Source organism: Ochotona curzoniae, unplaced genomic scaffold (genome assembly GCF_017591425.1).
Source record: "Ochotona curzoniae isolate NIBS_2020 unplaced genomic scaffold, NIBS_Ocur_1.0 contig_4760, whole genome shotgun sequence".
Classification (NCBI taxonomy): domain Eukaryota; kingdom Metazoa; phylum Chordata; class Mammalia; order Lagomorpha; family Ochotonidae; genus Ochotona; species Ochotona curzoniae.
The window spans coordinates 173,795-191,535 of NW_024466379.1; the positions used below are offsets into that span (position 1 = coordinate 173,795).

General features: G+C 38.7%; 1 protein-coding gene across 1 annotated transcript in view; it reads left to right on the forward strand.

Moving 5' to 3' along the window:
• Positions 1 to 17,741, forward strand: part of LOC121161256 (A disintegrin and metallopeptidase domain 3-like) — a 55,895-nt gene that overhangs the window by 1,557 nt on the left and 36,597 nt on the right. Inside the window, 2 exon segments of the mRNA XM_040987564.1 lie at positions 5,559 to 5,646; positions 10,022 to 10,100. Of these exon segments, the coding sequence (XP_040843498.1) occupies positions 5,559 to 5,646; positions 10,022 to 10,100 (167 nt within the window).

The window sequence follows — 17,741 nt, forward strand, 5'->3', positions numbered from 1 at the left end:
AGACTGATGAGATAGAAACATAGCAAAGAAGCAACAGTTCTCACACAGTCAACCAACAGACTTAATGCTAATTTGTTTCAAGGATTTAAAAAAAAATTTGTTTTATTAATTGCATTGCATTATGTGACAAAGTGTTATGGGCACTGGGATTCCTCCCACCCCTCCCCAAACCTTCTCCCCATGGTGGATTTCTCCACCTTGCTGCGTTACCACAGTTCAAATTCAGTTGAGGTTCTTTCGTTGGAAGTATTTACCAAGCATAAAGTCCAGTGTCTTATTATCCTAGTGGGTTCAATGATTTCTTGGTGAGACCATCTCTGGTCTGAAGCTAAAGCCAGCAAAGTATCATCCCAATCAGTTAAAAGCCCCAACATAACACCAACAGCCATTTACAACCTTATGGCATTAATTGACATGGAATTGGTTAATAGTATGTTGATAGGAAAATGCGGTTTCTTAACTACATCCTGTGACTTCTTCATAGACATTGCAATTTTGGTTTATATTCAACCTGATTCCATACCGTTATCAGTTTAGGTACAGTACATTTTTTTAGGATGTGTGTGCAGAGACATTCCCAATACCCCAGTGAGGCATAACTAATTTTTGTGTCCCACCTAGTGAGGTATGTTTGGGTCCACGCTGGGCGTTTCCTGTCTGATTCTAAGCTTCCCATGTTGTTGTCTGTCCATTCTAGATTTCTTGTTTGTATGTTTGTTTGTTTGTTTTGAGGGGTTACTGGAGCGATCCTAATAGTCACCGCGAGGGAGGGTGGGAACCCAGAACCAGAGCCAGGCAAGGACCAGAGGGAGCCCGACTCCCTAGTCCCAAAGGAAGTTTATTATTCTTCTGTTTCTGCAGATCGCTCAGGGCTCCTGGCCGTTGTTCTGATGCCACGGGTTTCTTCCCAGCAGAGTTTGGACTTCTTCCATCCCCTGTGGAGCCTCCAGATGGGGGTGGGTGACCTCAGAGTTCTCGGCCTCCAAAGGCACTCTTATTCCCCGTGGTCTCCTTAGCGGTTGGGATGTAGTCCTTGGTGTCTGATTTGATGGTTTTGGTGAGGATCTGGGAGTCTTCAGGGTTGGGATGCGAGTCTCCCCCTGACCTCCCACTCCACTCTGGAGTCTCCCCTCTGCTCCATACGCATGACCTCCTGATAAGAGGCTTTCAGGGTCGCTCCCGATTTCCCCCTTATGCCTGTGTAGCTTTACTATTGTCTAGTGCCGACTTGAGTCTGTTGTCTATGGGTTATCAGATTTGATCCTGGTAGGCTATATTTCACGTCTTCCTCTCACTTTTTAGGGAGATGGAAGATTTCTCTGCATTCCCTCCCCATTACGGAGTAACATAGGGTATTATGAGTGTTTTAGATTTTACAGTTCTTTGATGTAGATCATAAGCATTCTGACTCACATTAATTGTTGTTTTATAGGTTACAACGCATTATCTTATTGCATTGGATACATGTAGTAGTTGTTTCACGTAGCAGGTTGCATCTGGACTTGGAGCATAAATGTTAAGAAGGGTAATTTCTTCCTGATGGATCCTGCCTTTCAACAATATATACTGGCCCTGCCTGTCCTTTTTGATGTTTGTTACGTTGAAGTTTGTTTCGTCCACAATTAGAATCGCTGCACCGGCCTTTTTTTCCTGTCCATTGGCGTGGAATATCCTTTTCCATTCCTTCGCTTTCAGTTTCTTAGCGTCTTTTCTGGTTAGATGCCTCTCTTGTAGGCAGCAGATAGTTGGGTCTTGTTTGTTAATCCAGTCTGCCAATCTGTGTTCTTTGACTGATGAATTGAGGCCATTTGTGTTAAGGGTTATTATTGAGAGGTTGTGATTTTGTCTTGCCATACACGTGTGTCTTTGAGGATGGTGGTTTCTGAGTGTCTTTCCTTGTGTGAGCTTTAATGTGGTAGTCTTCCCACTTCCCACTTTGGTTCTTTTTTCTCTGGAAGCAGTGCATTTCTTTTTTTTTTTTTAAAGATTTATTTTTATTATTTTTTCATTGGAAAGGCGGATATACAGAGAGGAGAGACAGAGAGGAAGATCTTCCGTCCGATGATTCACTCCGCAAGTGAGCGCAACGGGCCGATACTATGCTGATCCTAAGCCAGGAGCCTCTTCTGGGTCTCCCACGCGGGTGCAGGTTCCCAAAGCTTTGGGCCGTCCTCCACTGCTTTCCCAGGCCACAGGCAGGGAGCTGGAAGGGAAGCGGGGCTGCCAGGATTAGAACCGGCGCCCACATGGGATCCCAGGCGTGCAAGGCGAGGACCTTTAACCACTTGCGCCACCGCGCCGGGCCCGAAGTAGTGCATTTCTGAGGAGATTCTGTAGAGCTGGTTTTGTGCTGGCTTATTCTTCTAATTTCTCTTTGTTATGGAAGTATTTAATTTCATTCTCGAATACAAAGGAGATCTTTGCTGGGTACAATATTCTTGGTTGACAATTGTTCTGTTTCAGTATTTGAAAGATTTTATTCCATTCCCTTCTTGCCTGGAGCGTCTGTTCTGAGAAGTCAGTTGTGATTCTGATGAACCTGCCTCTAAATGTAAGCTTGTCTTTGCTTCTTGCCAGCCTAAGGATTCTTTCTTTGTGTTCATTGGAGGGAAGCTTGATTACCACCTGTCTGGGAGATCTTTCTGGGTCAATCCTGTGGGGTGTTCTCTGACCTTCCTGGATTGGGACTGGGCTCACGTTCCAGGCATTTTGGAAATTCTCCTGTATGATTTCGTTGAGCACTGGTTGTATGCCTGTCTCTCTTACACTCCTTCTGGGAGCCCCATAATTCTGATATTTGACTTTCTCATGTGGTTGTTCAACTCTTGGAATGCCTTGGATGCCTTGTGTACATGTGTCTCCAATTGGTTAATGATATGTGTGCTTTCATTCTGGGAGTCTTTCATTTCAGATATCCTATCTTCTGTTGCAGCAATTCCATTGGATAACCTTTCGATGTGTGTTTGAGGTGTTGAATTTCGGTTTTGAGTAATTTTGTTTCTGTAATTATATGAGTTTTGAATTCCTTAAGGTCCTCCCATCATTTTTCGTTGTCTCTGAAGAGTATTATAATTATTTTACTGAACTCCTTGTCTGATACATCTTCAGTTTCTTCATCTGTAATCTCTGCGATTGACCAGGGCTTTTGGTGAGTTTTTGGGGAGGCACTGGCTCCTTCCTCTGGTTCATTTATCTTCCTTCGCCCCATGGTTATCTCTGCTGCCACCTAGTGGATGACCTGAAGTCTTGCTGGTCTAGTTTTTTGGTTTTTTTTTTTTGTTGTTTGTTTGTTTGTTTTTGTCTCAGGTTCCTCCTGCTACTGACCAGACCTGTTTTTCTCTGTGCTTGGGACTCAACCTAATTGTGCTAACCTGTGTTAGCCAGGTTTGGCCACCTGCTGGAGGGGGAGCGGAGGGTTCTCTTTGTTTGCCTTTCACTGAGGGAGGACCGCTTCGGTGTCACATGTGTCATCCAGTAGCATCAATTCCCACAGGAAGGTTTTGATTTCCATCACTCCAGTGACACATTGCTGTTTCTGTAGCATGTTGTTTAGCTTCATACTGGTGACAATTTTGTTTTTCTCCCTGTTGCAGACTGTGTTTTCTGGCTCTGTATATAAGGGGATGTATAATAGAAGGGCAGCTTAGACTGACAGGTCCAATTTTGAGACATAGTGCAGTATGTCTCTGCATTAAGTCCAAAGATGGACTCCCAGGGAAAATGTTGAATAGGTTCTGATATTAGGCGGCTGATCTCTCTGACATTGTTCATGCCTACAATGTCAAGAAACACTTCAATAGCAGAATGAACTTATGATTGTTCATGAAGGTCTATCCATTGTAATAAGAGAAGGGAAATTTGTATTGGGGAGGGGAGTTAGGGAGGGGAAATGGAAGTCCTGGAGCCTATGGAACTATATCATATAATAATAATAATAATAATAATAATAACAATAATATAATTCCAGTAAATAACAGGACCGCTTGTTCAGTACCCAGGGATGTGGACTTGGTCACTCAATGTCATTTCACGATCCCTGTTGCAGAGCATGCTCTGAGGGTTCCGCTTAGGTGGTTTGGATGGCTCTGAGATGCTGCTTATCTCACCAATTCAAGGAAGCAGAAATCCTTCCAAAGTCCTTTGGCTTCATAGTCCAAATTAGTGTCTCCATTCATCCAGATACATGCTGTTAAAGCTTGGCTGGAGTAGTTGTCTTCTTTGTTCTGCCCTCCTTCCTCTGCTATGGTACCAGATGTCCTCTGCAGGCTCCAATGGACTGTCACAGCCTCCATGCGTATCTGGACATGACATCCATCACACCATCTAAGCTATTGAGGCCCAGTTCTAACACATGCAGTCCATGAAGTCCACACATACTGAAATTCTCCACATTGTTGGAGTTCTGAGTCCAGCTGTTCAGTTTGGAAGATCCTAAACAAAACCTCATCTGGGGTGATCTCAGATCAGATTCCATAGTCAACATGGATTAGTAGATCTAACTGTTCTCGGCACATGAAATAAAATCACAGCTATATGTCATTAGTGTTATATTAATCAATTTGATTATAGTGATCATTTCTTCATAAGCTTTCTATCTCAATATCTTACATATGACTAAAATATATACACATTATGTCACCAGATAAATTCCATCAGAATGAATCCCCTTCGTAATATAAAAGGGTAATTGTTGATTTGTAGATGAATTTGTTGCAAAAATATCATTGTATTGCACCTGTTTTTTCAATGAGAGTAAATATCCATTTACAAGGATGGTTTCTGAAAAATATGGGCTTTCCTGGAGATTTACGTCATTTCAAGTGACCTTCTTCAGCTAAAGCAACTGTCAAACAACAAAGAGAAAAAGAGATTTGGGAATGACATATGAGTGGAACGAATGCCTCACTCTTGATGAGGAAATACTGTTGTCTATTTGGTTTTTAAGAGACTCATTTGGAACAGAAAAGGAAAAAAAATATATCACAAATTGTTTTCTATGCAGTTACTCAGCATCCCTAAACGCAATCTTCATTTTAAATGCAAATCTGTTTATGACATGTAGTAAGTGCTAATCAGCAGTGCCCTTAGGTATGGACACACAGACAGTGTGGTTTCATTTAAATTCAATGATTAGTGATTTTTTTTAAACACATCCCAAATCTGAAGCAGGCAGAGTACAGTCAATGTTACATGAAAGTCTACATACAATGCAAAGTAGTGTGTAATTTCTAACAGCTACTTCTCTGTGTGAACTTTTATGCAGGTCACTTACTCAATCAAAATTGGAAAAGAGAAATTCACGCTTCTTCTTGAAAGACAGTAAGTGGTCTGCTTTATTTTCAGCTAATTGCTATTAGTGTCTTAATTTCTACAATCAATATCTTAAATTGCTTTTGACGGAATATGAATTTTAGGGTTAAATCTCATTATGTAGCCAAAATCTTATTTATGAATGAAAATATCAATAAAGTTCTGATGAAAATATAATTCTATGTCTTCAAAGTATGCCGTAAGCATGACAATCAATGATATGACTTTTATGTGTCCATGTTTACTAGTTTTCATCATGCCTGTCATGTCACACAGCTGTCTGATTGTCACCATTTTACTAGATAGTGCAGATGTAAGGGTAAAATTGCTGCAGAGGTAAAGAATGAGCAACCCCAATGCCAATAAAATCAGTCAGGCTTTGAAGATGATTTCAATGTTAATTTTACTGCAGACACAAGAAAAACCCAAGCTTCACCGTTTGTGATAAATTCTCATGTGAGAAAGAAAAATGAAACATTAAAAGCTCATAAAAAATGCTCATTAAAAGCAGTAAACTGTCACATTAATAGTTAACTCCAGAACTTCCGTTCCCACAGAAGTAGGGTGTGAGGAGTTTGGCATTGTGGTATACCAGCTAGGGCCACTGCCTGGGGTGTTGGCATTGCATATAGGCACCAGTTGGAGTCTGGTATAAATGGCTGCATATCCAAATCCTTTTCATGTGCCTACAAAGGCAGTGGAGGGTAGTGAAGTGCTTGGCCCCATAGCCATGTGGGATATTAAGAGGAAGCTCCTAATTCCTATAAAATTATATTTATTTATAACACTAATATACATATACTTATAGCTAATATAGTATTAATATTATATATATATCATTGTACTGAATATTAAGAACAGAAGATACCTGAGATATCCATAGAATCTTCATAACTATTACAAGCAATTATATGTTCACAAATCAGAAGACATAGAAAAATGGACAGATTTGGGGGTGATACAATCTACCAACATTGAATAATATGGAAATTCATAATATAAACAGGGCTATAACAAGATCTGAGATTGAATTAGTAATTTAAAAAATCCCACCCAAGAAAAGCCCTAGACTAGATGGTTTCAAGGCTGAGTTCTACCAAATACTTCAAGAATTTACCTCATACAATAGTTTATGGCGCACTGTGTCCCAGGGAACCGCCTGACAATGGTTTTGTCTGAGACGTCTAACTGTCCTGTTCACTGACTTGCAGCAAGAGCAGTGGGCTGCACACCATTCTTTCTCCCCTGACCTTCCTTGGATCAGCAACACTTGCTGAAGAGACCAAACTTCATACAATTTACCTCAGACAATTCCATACAATAGAATTGGAGGCAATCCTTCCAAACTCTTTCTTTGAAGCCAACATCACCTTAATAATAAATACAGAGACACAATAATAAAAGAGAACTATAAGTTGATACCCCGGATGAACATAGACGAAAAGATCCTTAACAAATTACTAGTAAAAAAGACCCAACAGTACCTATGCAAATTATTTACCAGACCAGGTGAGATTTATCCTGGCATGCAGGGGTGGTTTGACATATGCAAATCAGGGTCTGGAAAGGTAGCTTAGGGGCTAAAGTCCTTGCCTTGAATGTGCCAGGATCCCATATAGGTGCCGGTTCTAATCCCGGCAGTTCCACTTGCCATCCAGCTCCCTGCTTGTGTCCTGGGAAAGCAGTCAAGGACGGCCCCAAGCCTTGGGTTCCTGCACCCGCCTGGGAGGCCTGGAGGAGGTTCCTGGCTCTTGGCTTCAGATCGGCACAGCACCAGCCATTGCAGTCACTTGGGGAGTAAATCATCCGATGGAAGATCTTCCTCTCTGTCTCTCCTCCTCTCTGTATATCTGACTTTGCAATAAAAATAAACAAAGCTTTAAAAAAATATGCAAATCAATAAGTGTGATATAAAACATCAACAAATTGAAAAATAATAACCTATGACCATCTCAATAGATGGAAAGAGGCCATTTGATAAATGCCACTTCAATTAAAAGCCCTAGTCAAAACAGACATAGAAAGAACATTCTACGACACAAAGCAATACATGAAAAATCTAATGTCAGCATCATACTGAAAGGGAAAAGATTGGAAGCTCTTGCACTAAGATCTGAAACTAAACAAGATTGTCCATAATCACCACTGCTATTCAATATAATTACATTTCAAGTCCTTGCTAGAGCTATTAGGAAAGAAAAATAAATTAAAGGAATTCAAATCAGAAAAGAAGAATTAAAATCAACCCTCTTTTCAGATGATATAATTCTCTACATAGGAGAACCAAAAAATTCAATCAGGAGACTAGGAAATCTTAAGAAAATTTTGCAGAATATCAGCACACAAAATTTTAATTAAAATTAAATATCAGCACACAAATAAATCCATGGATTAGAACTTATATTAAGCTAATCAAAAATGTGGAAGACTTCTATGATGAAAGTTATGGAACAGCAAGAAAAAATAGAAGGCCTTAAAACATGGAAACGAACCATGTTCTTGGATTGGCAGGAAAAACATCATCAAAATGTACACGCTACCAAAACTAATATACAAAGTTAGGGTTATCCCAATCAAAATATCAACATTCTTCTCAGAAATGGAAAAGATGATAGAAAAGTTCACCTGGAAACACAAGTGACCATGATTAGTCAAAGCTGTCCTGAAGAATAAAATTAAAGCTTGAGGAATCATAATTCCAGAGCTCAGGACACTGGTCACACTGTAGGACACTGGTCATCAGAATCGTCTAGTACTGGTACAAAAGCAGAAAAGAAGATCAATGGAACAGAATAGAAATTCCAGAAGGGAACTAACAGATGTATAACCAACCAATCTTTGCTGAGAAAACTGAAGAAAACAAACAAACAAAAATATTGGAAAAGTTTGGTGTCTTCAGCAAGTGTTGCTCATCCAAGGAAGGACAGGGGAGAAAGAATGGTGTGCAGCCCACTGCTCTTGCTGCAAGTCAGTGAACAGGACAGTTAGACGTGTCAGACAAAACCATTGTCAGGCGGTTCCCTGGGACACAGTGTGCCCTATGCTTACAACTTCCCACACAGGCTAAGCACGCAGAGGTCCAGCAGTGATCTCTCTCACTGCTTTACTTGCCTTCACAGAGTCCTAGAACCATTATGTTTGGCCTTTTGGTGGTGTCAGATAATTCCTGGATGGTTTTCCTAGCTTACTCAGTTTCTCTCTCATATTTCTCACCAGACACTTTCTCCTGAAGTGTCTTCCACTTCTGATATTTGTTCTTATGCCTCATTAATTCTACTGTTGAGAGTTTCCATTGCTTTTTAATTTGCTCGTTGAATTTTTTCATTTATGGTTTTTGTTTGATTTTGTTCCAATGCTGCTATCTGCTGCTTAATAAATTCCTTGAACTCTGCTTCTGATTTGTGAAGAATTTCATGATAATGATCTTTAAACATTCTTTAGCTGTTTTTCAGCTAATTCTGAAATCGAAACAATTTTTTTTTCTCCTTTGTAAGGGAAAAGTCAGTTTTCAGGGTTGCTCATATTTTCCCTTTAGCCATCTACCTAACATTAGTATTTTTCCCTTGGCAGATGTTGCTTTTTTTATGTGTGTCATCCACAGGTCTGCAAGCTGACTTTACTAGGTACTGACTGTCCAGTACCCAGAACTCCACGGTGGCACTCAAACCAGTCCCTCCAGTGATTTTCAACCACAGGCTGGGATCATACACTGCCCTCCTGCCACAGCCTCCACAACCACTGCCACTGTGTTTACCTCTCATGTCTCCACCACTGAGTGCTGAGCCTTTTTCTGAAGGTGCTGGCAGTGCCAGAGCTGAAGAGGAACAGCTGGTTCTCTAAACGGTGTCTATCACATGTCTGTCAGTGTTGGCTGACTGGTTTTCACTTTTTGCTCTAGATTTGCTCAGTTCCAATATGTTCATTAAAAACATACTGTAAAACTATTATAATTCAAGTAGCATGGTAATGTCATAACAATACATACATCATTTAAACAAAACAGAAAGTCTTTCACCATATACAAAGATCAACTCTAGATGCTATCGCATAGCAGAGTGACAGAATGGAAAAGCCTGAGGCAGAGGCAAAGAGAGATAAGCCTTCAAACTTCTGACTTACGACCTAAACCCCCATGATGTTCAGTGCTGTCCAGGCTGAAGTCAGCAGCCCACGGGCTCGTTGAGGCCCAAGCACATAGGTCGTCCTCTATTGCTTTCCCAGGCCATCTGCACAAGTTAGACCAGTAGCTTGAGCTCAAGATTGATCCCTGAACTTTGTTTCCACGAACTATTCGAAATAATGTGTGTATGTTGGCATAGATGTCTGTATGTGTGAAATAACCCATCACTATTGTTTAGAATATGCTAAACAAAGCAGTTAACATCTGCATTTTATTGATGCTTTAATCAAACCTAAGAATGTTATTGACATTTAGAAAACCTAGCGATTACTTTACATAAATCTGTCTTTGCCAGTTGAGCATTTTAAATCCATAAGTCTAATAATAATTTCTAGCTTTCTTTGCTTCTCATGCTTTTCTTTTAATTCAATAGAGTAGTAAAAAAAGTACACTAGATATTGTACAGATATGCTGACTTACTTTTGAATGTTTGCTTTTGAAAACTGGAAATAAATTTAATTTGCTTTTATTATTTAAAAAATCATTTTAATTGATATTATTCAATAAAGTCTTACTTTTTCATTTAACTAGATCATTTCTACATCCAAATTTTCTGATTTATTCATACAACAAATCAAGAACAGTATACATAGATACTGCATTGTTAAAGGTAAGATATATTAGCTGCTGAATTAATTTTCATTTTCTATGTGGTAAAGTTGTCATTGTTGAGAAGATAATGACTGCCTTAGTGTCTATAAAATTATGTAGCACACAGATCACAAACTCATTTAAAATGAAAACTCCAATGAATGATCATTATTTTCTGAAATCTCTATCTACATAGCTAGCTTAGCGGTTCCTCCCTTTAAAGGAGAGGGATAGAGAGAATCTCCCATCAACTTTATTATCTCCCAAGTGTCCACAAAAATGGAGTGGGGCCAAGCCAAAATTAGGAGCTAAAGACCAAATCTGTGTATCCCTGTCCTTTGATGGGCTGTCAGATCAAATACTATGCTTACTGTGCCCTTGTAGTATATTTGGAATCCAGGAATTGTAATGCTTCTCACATTGTAGATTTCTTTGGGAGAGTGATTTTTTTCATGTTTGCCTCAGTCTTGTAGTTCTACCTGAATTAATTCTCTGGTATATTTGCATAAAAATGTATGGTCATTTTCCTAGTAATTTTGGTGAATCTGTTAGTTTTAGGTTTCTTGTTCTTTTTTTTTTCCTGTAAAGCATGAACTCATTTAAAATGTTATCCGCACTCCCCTCCCCAAGGTATATTCGAGTAAAAACTTACTCTTGCTCTTTAATTCTAACTTGGTTGTTACTGTCAAAACAGCTTCTATCCCAGCCTAATCAGGCTAGCCTCTAACAGTCACTTCTGTGCACTTAGATGGAGATTTACTCTTTTTAGCTCCCATGTATTAGAAAGAACATGCAATCTTTATCATTTAGGGTCTGGCTTATTTCGTACGTCATCCTCATGAGATACAAAGCCCATTTTGAGACAAGTCATAGGAGTTCATTATCCCATGGTTATAGAATATTCCAGTAACTCCACTGACCATACTGACTACACCTCTTGCCTGGTTGCTGTCGGTAAGAGCTTCCCTACTGTGGTAACCGAGCTAGTCAGGGAACTCACTGCTGCTTTACTCCTGACTGTGGAGGGAGGAGACACCGAGTTTGATATTTCACATGGGATCGTTATTGTCAGGAAGTGGTTTTATCCTGTTGAACCATTTTACAGTGAAATGTTTTATGTACAGCTACTGAGATTTCCATGTAAACGTGATCGTTTATTCTGTGATGTGGTAGGTGATCGTCGTTGGTTTCCTTGTTTTCAGTAATCTTTGCATTCTAAGCACAAATGTCATGTACTTACAGTGTATAACCCTTCCAAATGGCTGATGGGCTCACTCTGCCAAAAGGTTATTAATCAATCTTTGCATTCCGTGTGGATCATCGGTATCGACCTATGTATTTCTCATCTTGTGTTGGATGTTCCTGGCTTCCATGCAATTACAGTGACGGCCTCATAAAGTGAGCTTAGTGCTCATAACACACTCCTTCTGTGTTAGGTTTTCAGACTGTTTGAGGATTCTTCACAGGTATTTTCTAAGTGTTTCACAGAATGAACAAGTAGAGTTTCCTTTTTCTGGGATTTTAATTGGAAAGTTTATGTCACTGTTACGCTGTCTAAATTGTTTTCACTGCTCACAAGAATTTTGATGCTTTGGCATTCAATATTGGACCATTGTGTGTGTGTCTAGTAATTTATTTATCTTCAACTATCTAGTTTATTAGCACATAATTGTCCTCAGCATTTTCACTGGAATTATTTTCTCTGTGGGGCAGTTATAATGCCTCTGTCTTCATTTCTAAGATTGTTTACTTGAATATCTTTTCTTTTTTTTTCCTTAGGACAGGGAAGAATTTATTAGTTTTATTTTCATTTCAGAAAATTAAATCTTAGTTGGATTGATTTCTTCATAGCGCCTACCAGATTTGTCTTTTGTATTATTAATTATTAGTTTATATCTTTTCTAGTTCTGTTGCTTTCATGCTTATTTTCATCTACATAGTTTAATTCCTCTGTGGTTGTCTACTTTTCCTTCTGTAAAGAATTTCTAGTCCAATCCCCTTGTGCTCAGAAGATATTTTTGGCATGATTTAAGCATTGTTGGTTTGTTACCCAGTGTTGGAGCTCTGGAGAAGAATGTGTAACCTCATGCTTTTGGTTGCAATGTTCTCTGCTTCTCTTGAACCTACTTGAGTATGCTTTTACTCATTTGCTTTGTTTCCTTTTTGAAATCTGCTTCGTTATTTTCATTGAAGTTTCCTGTGGCTGTTGTCTTGATGTTTCTTCTCCTGTGTTAATTTATTAAATAAAATCTATTAATTCTCATTAGAAAGGCAGGTTTACAGAGAGAAGGAGAGACAGAGAGAAAATCTTCTATCTGCTGGTTCACTATCCAAATAACCCCAAAATCTGGAGCTGAGCTGATCTGAAGCCAGGAGCCAGATAATTCTTGCAGGACTCCTACACGGATACAAGGTCTCTGGGCTTCCCAGACCATAAGCAGAGAGCTGATGGGGAAGTGGGGCAGCTGGGATATCAACTGGTACCCCTATGGGATCCTGGTGTTTGAAAAGAGAGGGTTAGCCATTATGCTGGGCTTTCTCCTGCTTTTGTTTCATAGGTTTATGATTGTAAGTGCACAGGTGTTTGTTACTGCTGATTCTTTTTGTGTTGGTAGTTTGATCCATGGAGCACCCTTGGTTCCTTGTCATAGCTTGCTTCCTTGTACATTCCTAAGGCCTATTTTATGATTTGTAAATTTAGAAGCATCCTCATCCTTCTGGCTACAACTTGGATGGAATATCTTTGAATACCTTCAACTTTATCCTATGTGACCTTAGATCTTAAATGAGTTTCTTACATATGTGTTAGTTTAGTTTTGCTTTCTTATCTGTACACTCAGTTTTACCTTTTGATTGGGAAGTTGAATTCACTTAAATTTAGAACAATAATTGATAGGAAATCATGTTTGCTCGCTTGTTTGTTTGCTTTACGAATCCCTTTGGCATTTTGTGCTTTGGCTTTCATTCTGCTGGTTATCTTTATTTTTCTTAGCTGTGCTTCTGTGTGGTTTGCTGATTACCTTCATTGATGTGCTAGACTTTCCTTTCTTTAGTGATACAGAAAGGTATAGATAGAAACAGAGCAAGAGTGACTGTGAGTAGAAAAGAGAAATCGTGAAATAGTGGGAGAGAGTTGGGGAGAGAGTAAGATGTGGGTATGATATGTCTACTCTCAGGTGATTACATAAAATAGTTACAAAAATCTACTTTAAGTCGATAATATAATCCCATCACATTTCAAAGAAAACCATTATCATAATTTATCTCACTCATGGTTTGTTTCATGGCATCACACTTTGCATCAGTTTTGTGTTTATTCCCTCATAACACCTTCGAGTCACATTGGCTTAAAAGATATTGCAAATTAAAAGCAATTTATCCACCCCAACTACTGTAATTGTGTACTTTTCTCATGTATTTGTATTTGCATTTTCTAATGAGTTTCATACCTTTGTGCTATTATATTCCTGTATAGTTTCTTTACATAGGAACTTGGAAAGTATCCTTTAGCATTGCTACTGAGGAAGACTTAGGATGATTAATTTCCTTTCCCTGTTTTTCTACTTAAATAGACTTTCATCCTTCAACTAAAAATTTTTATTTTAATGATTTAAGAAAGGCACAGGGAGAGAGAGAGACAGTAGGAAAAGATATCTCCTGTTTATTCCCCAGTAGGCTTATGTTTGGTGGAATAGGAGCAGGGTTGTCTCATGGTTTTGCAGACTAGAACTCTGTCTAGGTCTCCCTTGCAGATGTCAGGGCTTCAACCACATGAGCCGTTTTACTGTCTGCCATGGTCTACATGAGCAAATAAAAGACATGAGGATCAGAGGCAGGATGTGTGACATGGGTATGGTAACTGGTATCTCAACTGCTAGGCCAAAGGGTCACTCCTGTTCTCCACTCTTGAAGGACATTCTTCTTTGTAGAGTGCTCCTGTCTGGTAGAATGTTATATTTTGTGGAATGGCAAGAAAATGGCAGAATATGGTGAGGACACAATACAGTGGACAGAGAAGTGACAGTGAAGGAAAATCAGAGAAGACGCAATCCCAGGTAGTAGTAGTGAGTAGGTCAATGGCAGAGACTCGCTAGAACCCGTGGACATGGGGAAGCATCAGAGACAGTGGAGCAGCACTTCAGGAAATAGATATCCCAAAGTCAGAGACATTTGACAGACAAATAGGGAGGGGAAACCATTGGTGTTGCAGGAACTAAATCAAGCCATAGACTCATTGGTTTTGCCCTCTGACACTTAAAAATTTTGAAAGAGACAAAGCAGAACATCACATAATGATTACAGGATTCATTCAACAAGAAGAAATCACAATCATAAATGTACGAGCATCAAATGCTAGGGTACATTTACATAGATACCTATGTGGATCAGATATTAACAGATTTAAATGATACAGGCCCTAATGTAATAATAAGAGTGGCGCTTAAACCCTAATAACTTCAATGGACAGATTGATGGGACTGAAACTTAGCAAGAAAACAGCAGAGCTCACCTAAGCAGAAGAAGAAAAGAATTTAAAATTGAGTTTTACTAGAAATCAAAGGGAACATTTAAAAATTCCTTGAGATAAAGTAATGCATAAACAAAGAAACTTGTGTGACACAGTCAAAGCAGTGCTAACAAGAACATCTTATTAAAATCAGTGCCTACGTTGAGAAACTAAAAATGTGCCAGGCAAATGAACCAACCATACATCTGAAGTAGATAGACTAGAAGGAAAATAAAGCCAAAATTAGCAGAAGAAAAAAGAATCAAAACAATGAAAGAAATAAACAAAAACCAAAGCAACAATATATATGATCAATGAATCAAGGAGCCAGTTCTTCAAGAAAAATAAGCAAAATAAATGCTCTATTAGCCCAACCCATCCAAAACGAGGGAGAAGAAAAATATCAATTGACTCAGATATTAAAAAGGAAATATAACAACCGATACCTTGGACACACAAAAGATTACCAAGAACTGTTACAAGCAACAATATGACAACTCATCAGAAGATCTAGGCAAAATGGGTACATTTCTGGGTAAACATAATTTACCAGAAGTGAATCGTGGTGTAATGAAAAACCTAAGATCTACACCAGGATGGAGATTGAATAGGTAATTACATAATAGACAGGGGACTAAGGATTTACAAAGAACTTCAGAAACGCCACAGTAGCAAGACTGCTTTCTTATCAAATGGGTTAAGAAAATTAGCAGACCTTTTTCAAAAGGTCAAATCTGAATAGTTAATATACATAAGGAAAAATGTTCAGGCTCCTGAGCTACTAGGGAAATGCAAATAAAACCACATTGAGGTTCTACCAAATTCCGTGGAGTAGGCCTACATACCTGCTATTACCAACACCTGCTGATGAAGGTGTGGGAAAAACAGTACCTTACTCCATTTTTGGTGGGTGTTGCAGACAAGTGCAACCACTGCAGAAGTCAGTATGGAGCATCAATGAGAGAACTAGAAATTGATCTACCACATGACTCAACTATCTCATTCCTCAAACTAGAGCCAAAGAAAGTGAAATCTGCACCTGAGAAAGTGATCTGCTTCTCTGTACTTTCAGCAGCAAAACTGACAATAGAGACATGAAAAAAAACAGATGTCCATTGAAAGAGGAATGGATAAAGAAACTGCGGTACAGCTACTCTATGTAATATTACCCAGCCATTAAAATAATCAAATTCTACCGTTTGCAACAAAGTGATCCCAACTGTAGATCATCGTACTCAGTGAAATAGGCCAGTCCAAAAATAAATATTACATTCTGTCCGACATAATGTAAACTTCCTCCAAAAAAACAATGAGGATAGATATGTAGGTGAACAAATTTACACAAATATTCTCTCAGAAATTTATGATGTAGAACAGTTATCCTGACCAATGTGTCATAAACAGGGTTGGAGGGGGAATGACCTGCAATTGAAAAAATAAGAAGAGACAAACACAAAATAAATATTGATGTTAACTGATGTTCGATGATCAAGAAGCAACAGCGTGACCCAAGTACCAAGTCAGTATGTGACTGTCTCAAGGATATCCTAAAACACACAGCCACGTGGCCTTGACCTATTGCCCAAATGCTCATCCTTGCCCACGGGCCTCAGTCTTGGCCTCAGACTTGTGCTCACTCCCAGACCACTGCCTGCAGTTTGACCCTGGTCTCTGACACCAGCAGTAAGCAAACTCCAGATTTCACACGCAGTCTGTGCTGCTCCTTATCCAGTCAGGCTGTTATTTTTTACAAACTATCTGACACAGTCTATAACGGGAAGTGAAGATACATTATGGCATGCGTCTATACTCCTGAATGAAAAGTGGATGTCCAGTGAAGCCTGTCTTGAGAATCTGCTGGGGGTTTTTTTGTTTGTTTTTTAACCTTGCCTATACATGCAATGTTATGATATACTTAAATAGAAGAGTGTTAAACTTGCAATATTACTAAAGGACTATATTACTGTAATAATATGGGAGAAATTCAAGGGGGAAAGAGGAAGTGGGAATCCCTATACTTATAAAATTGTATGATGGAAAATAATAGCAATACAATATAAAACAATAAATAAATAAATAAATAGCACTTATTTTGCTTGTTTTCTTGTTAGAACTGTGAATAAATTACTCCATGCCTTTCTGTCTTGTAATGTTTTATACTGAAAGGGAGGAAAGCAAAACAATAGCTGTCAGCAGTCTTTCAGAGTTTTCCTGTGAATGACAAGTCATTGTCGGCTTGGTGCTTTCCATATTGTCTCTGATTTTGATCTTACACTTTTCCTGAAGTGTATCATTGTGTGCGATGTATTTGGACTCTGAGGCATTTTAATCGGAATTTAAGTGGTCTTCCTCACTTGACAAATGTATACTGAGTACCTATTCATTATTTCAACTTCTATTAACTCATTTTACATGTTACCATGTAATGCTTCTATTATCACATAAAAGCTGGATTGTGGCTAAAAATTCTATTGCAAATATAAAAGTAGCTTCAAGAGAGGATTTTGAAGGTTCTCACAATCAATCAGTTACTAATGTTTAAAGTGATTCCTAAACATCCTAGTTGTTAACTACTCGAATTCCACAGGTACCATTATCTACTGGAATATCATGTTCTATTCTTGGACTTTCCATCTTCTGAAATCCTTACCATCTCTGTTGGTTCAAACATTTTTACTGGTTTAATATTCATTCTTTTTGCCTTTGGATTCTCTTTACAAATAACTACCAGCTTTCTGTCTTTGTGTTGTATTATTTTTTTTTCTTTCAAGATTTATTTGTTTATTTGAGAAGTGGAGATTAGAGAAAAAGGAAGAGACAGAGAAAGATGTTGAGGGAGATTTTTTTTCCCACTGTTTTTCATTCCTGCAATGGCTGTAAAGGTGTGAACTATCTGAAACCAGCAGTCAGGTGCCTTCTGGTATCCCAGAAGGAAATCACCACTACAGGTGTCTTGTTCTACTGGCTAAGCCACAACATTCATCCCGCTACTAAATCATCTTCATGTCTGTCATTGAACCCCATCCTCTGCGAATCTTCTAGTTGGCTATTGTGTTACCTCGTCGTATTATTTCCTTTCTGTACTGATATTCTCCTTTTGTTCATGCATTTTTCTCATGATCTTATTGAACAGCTTCCTGAGATCATATTGCT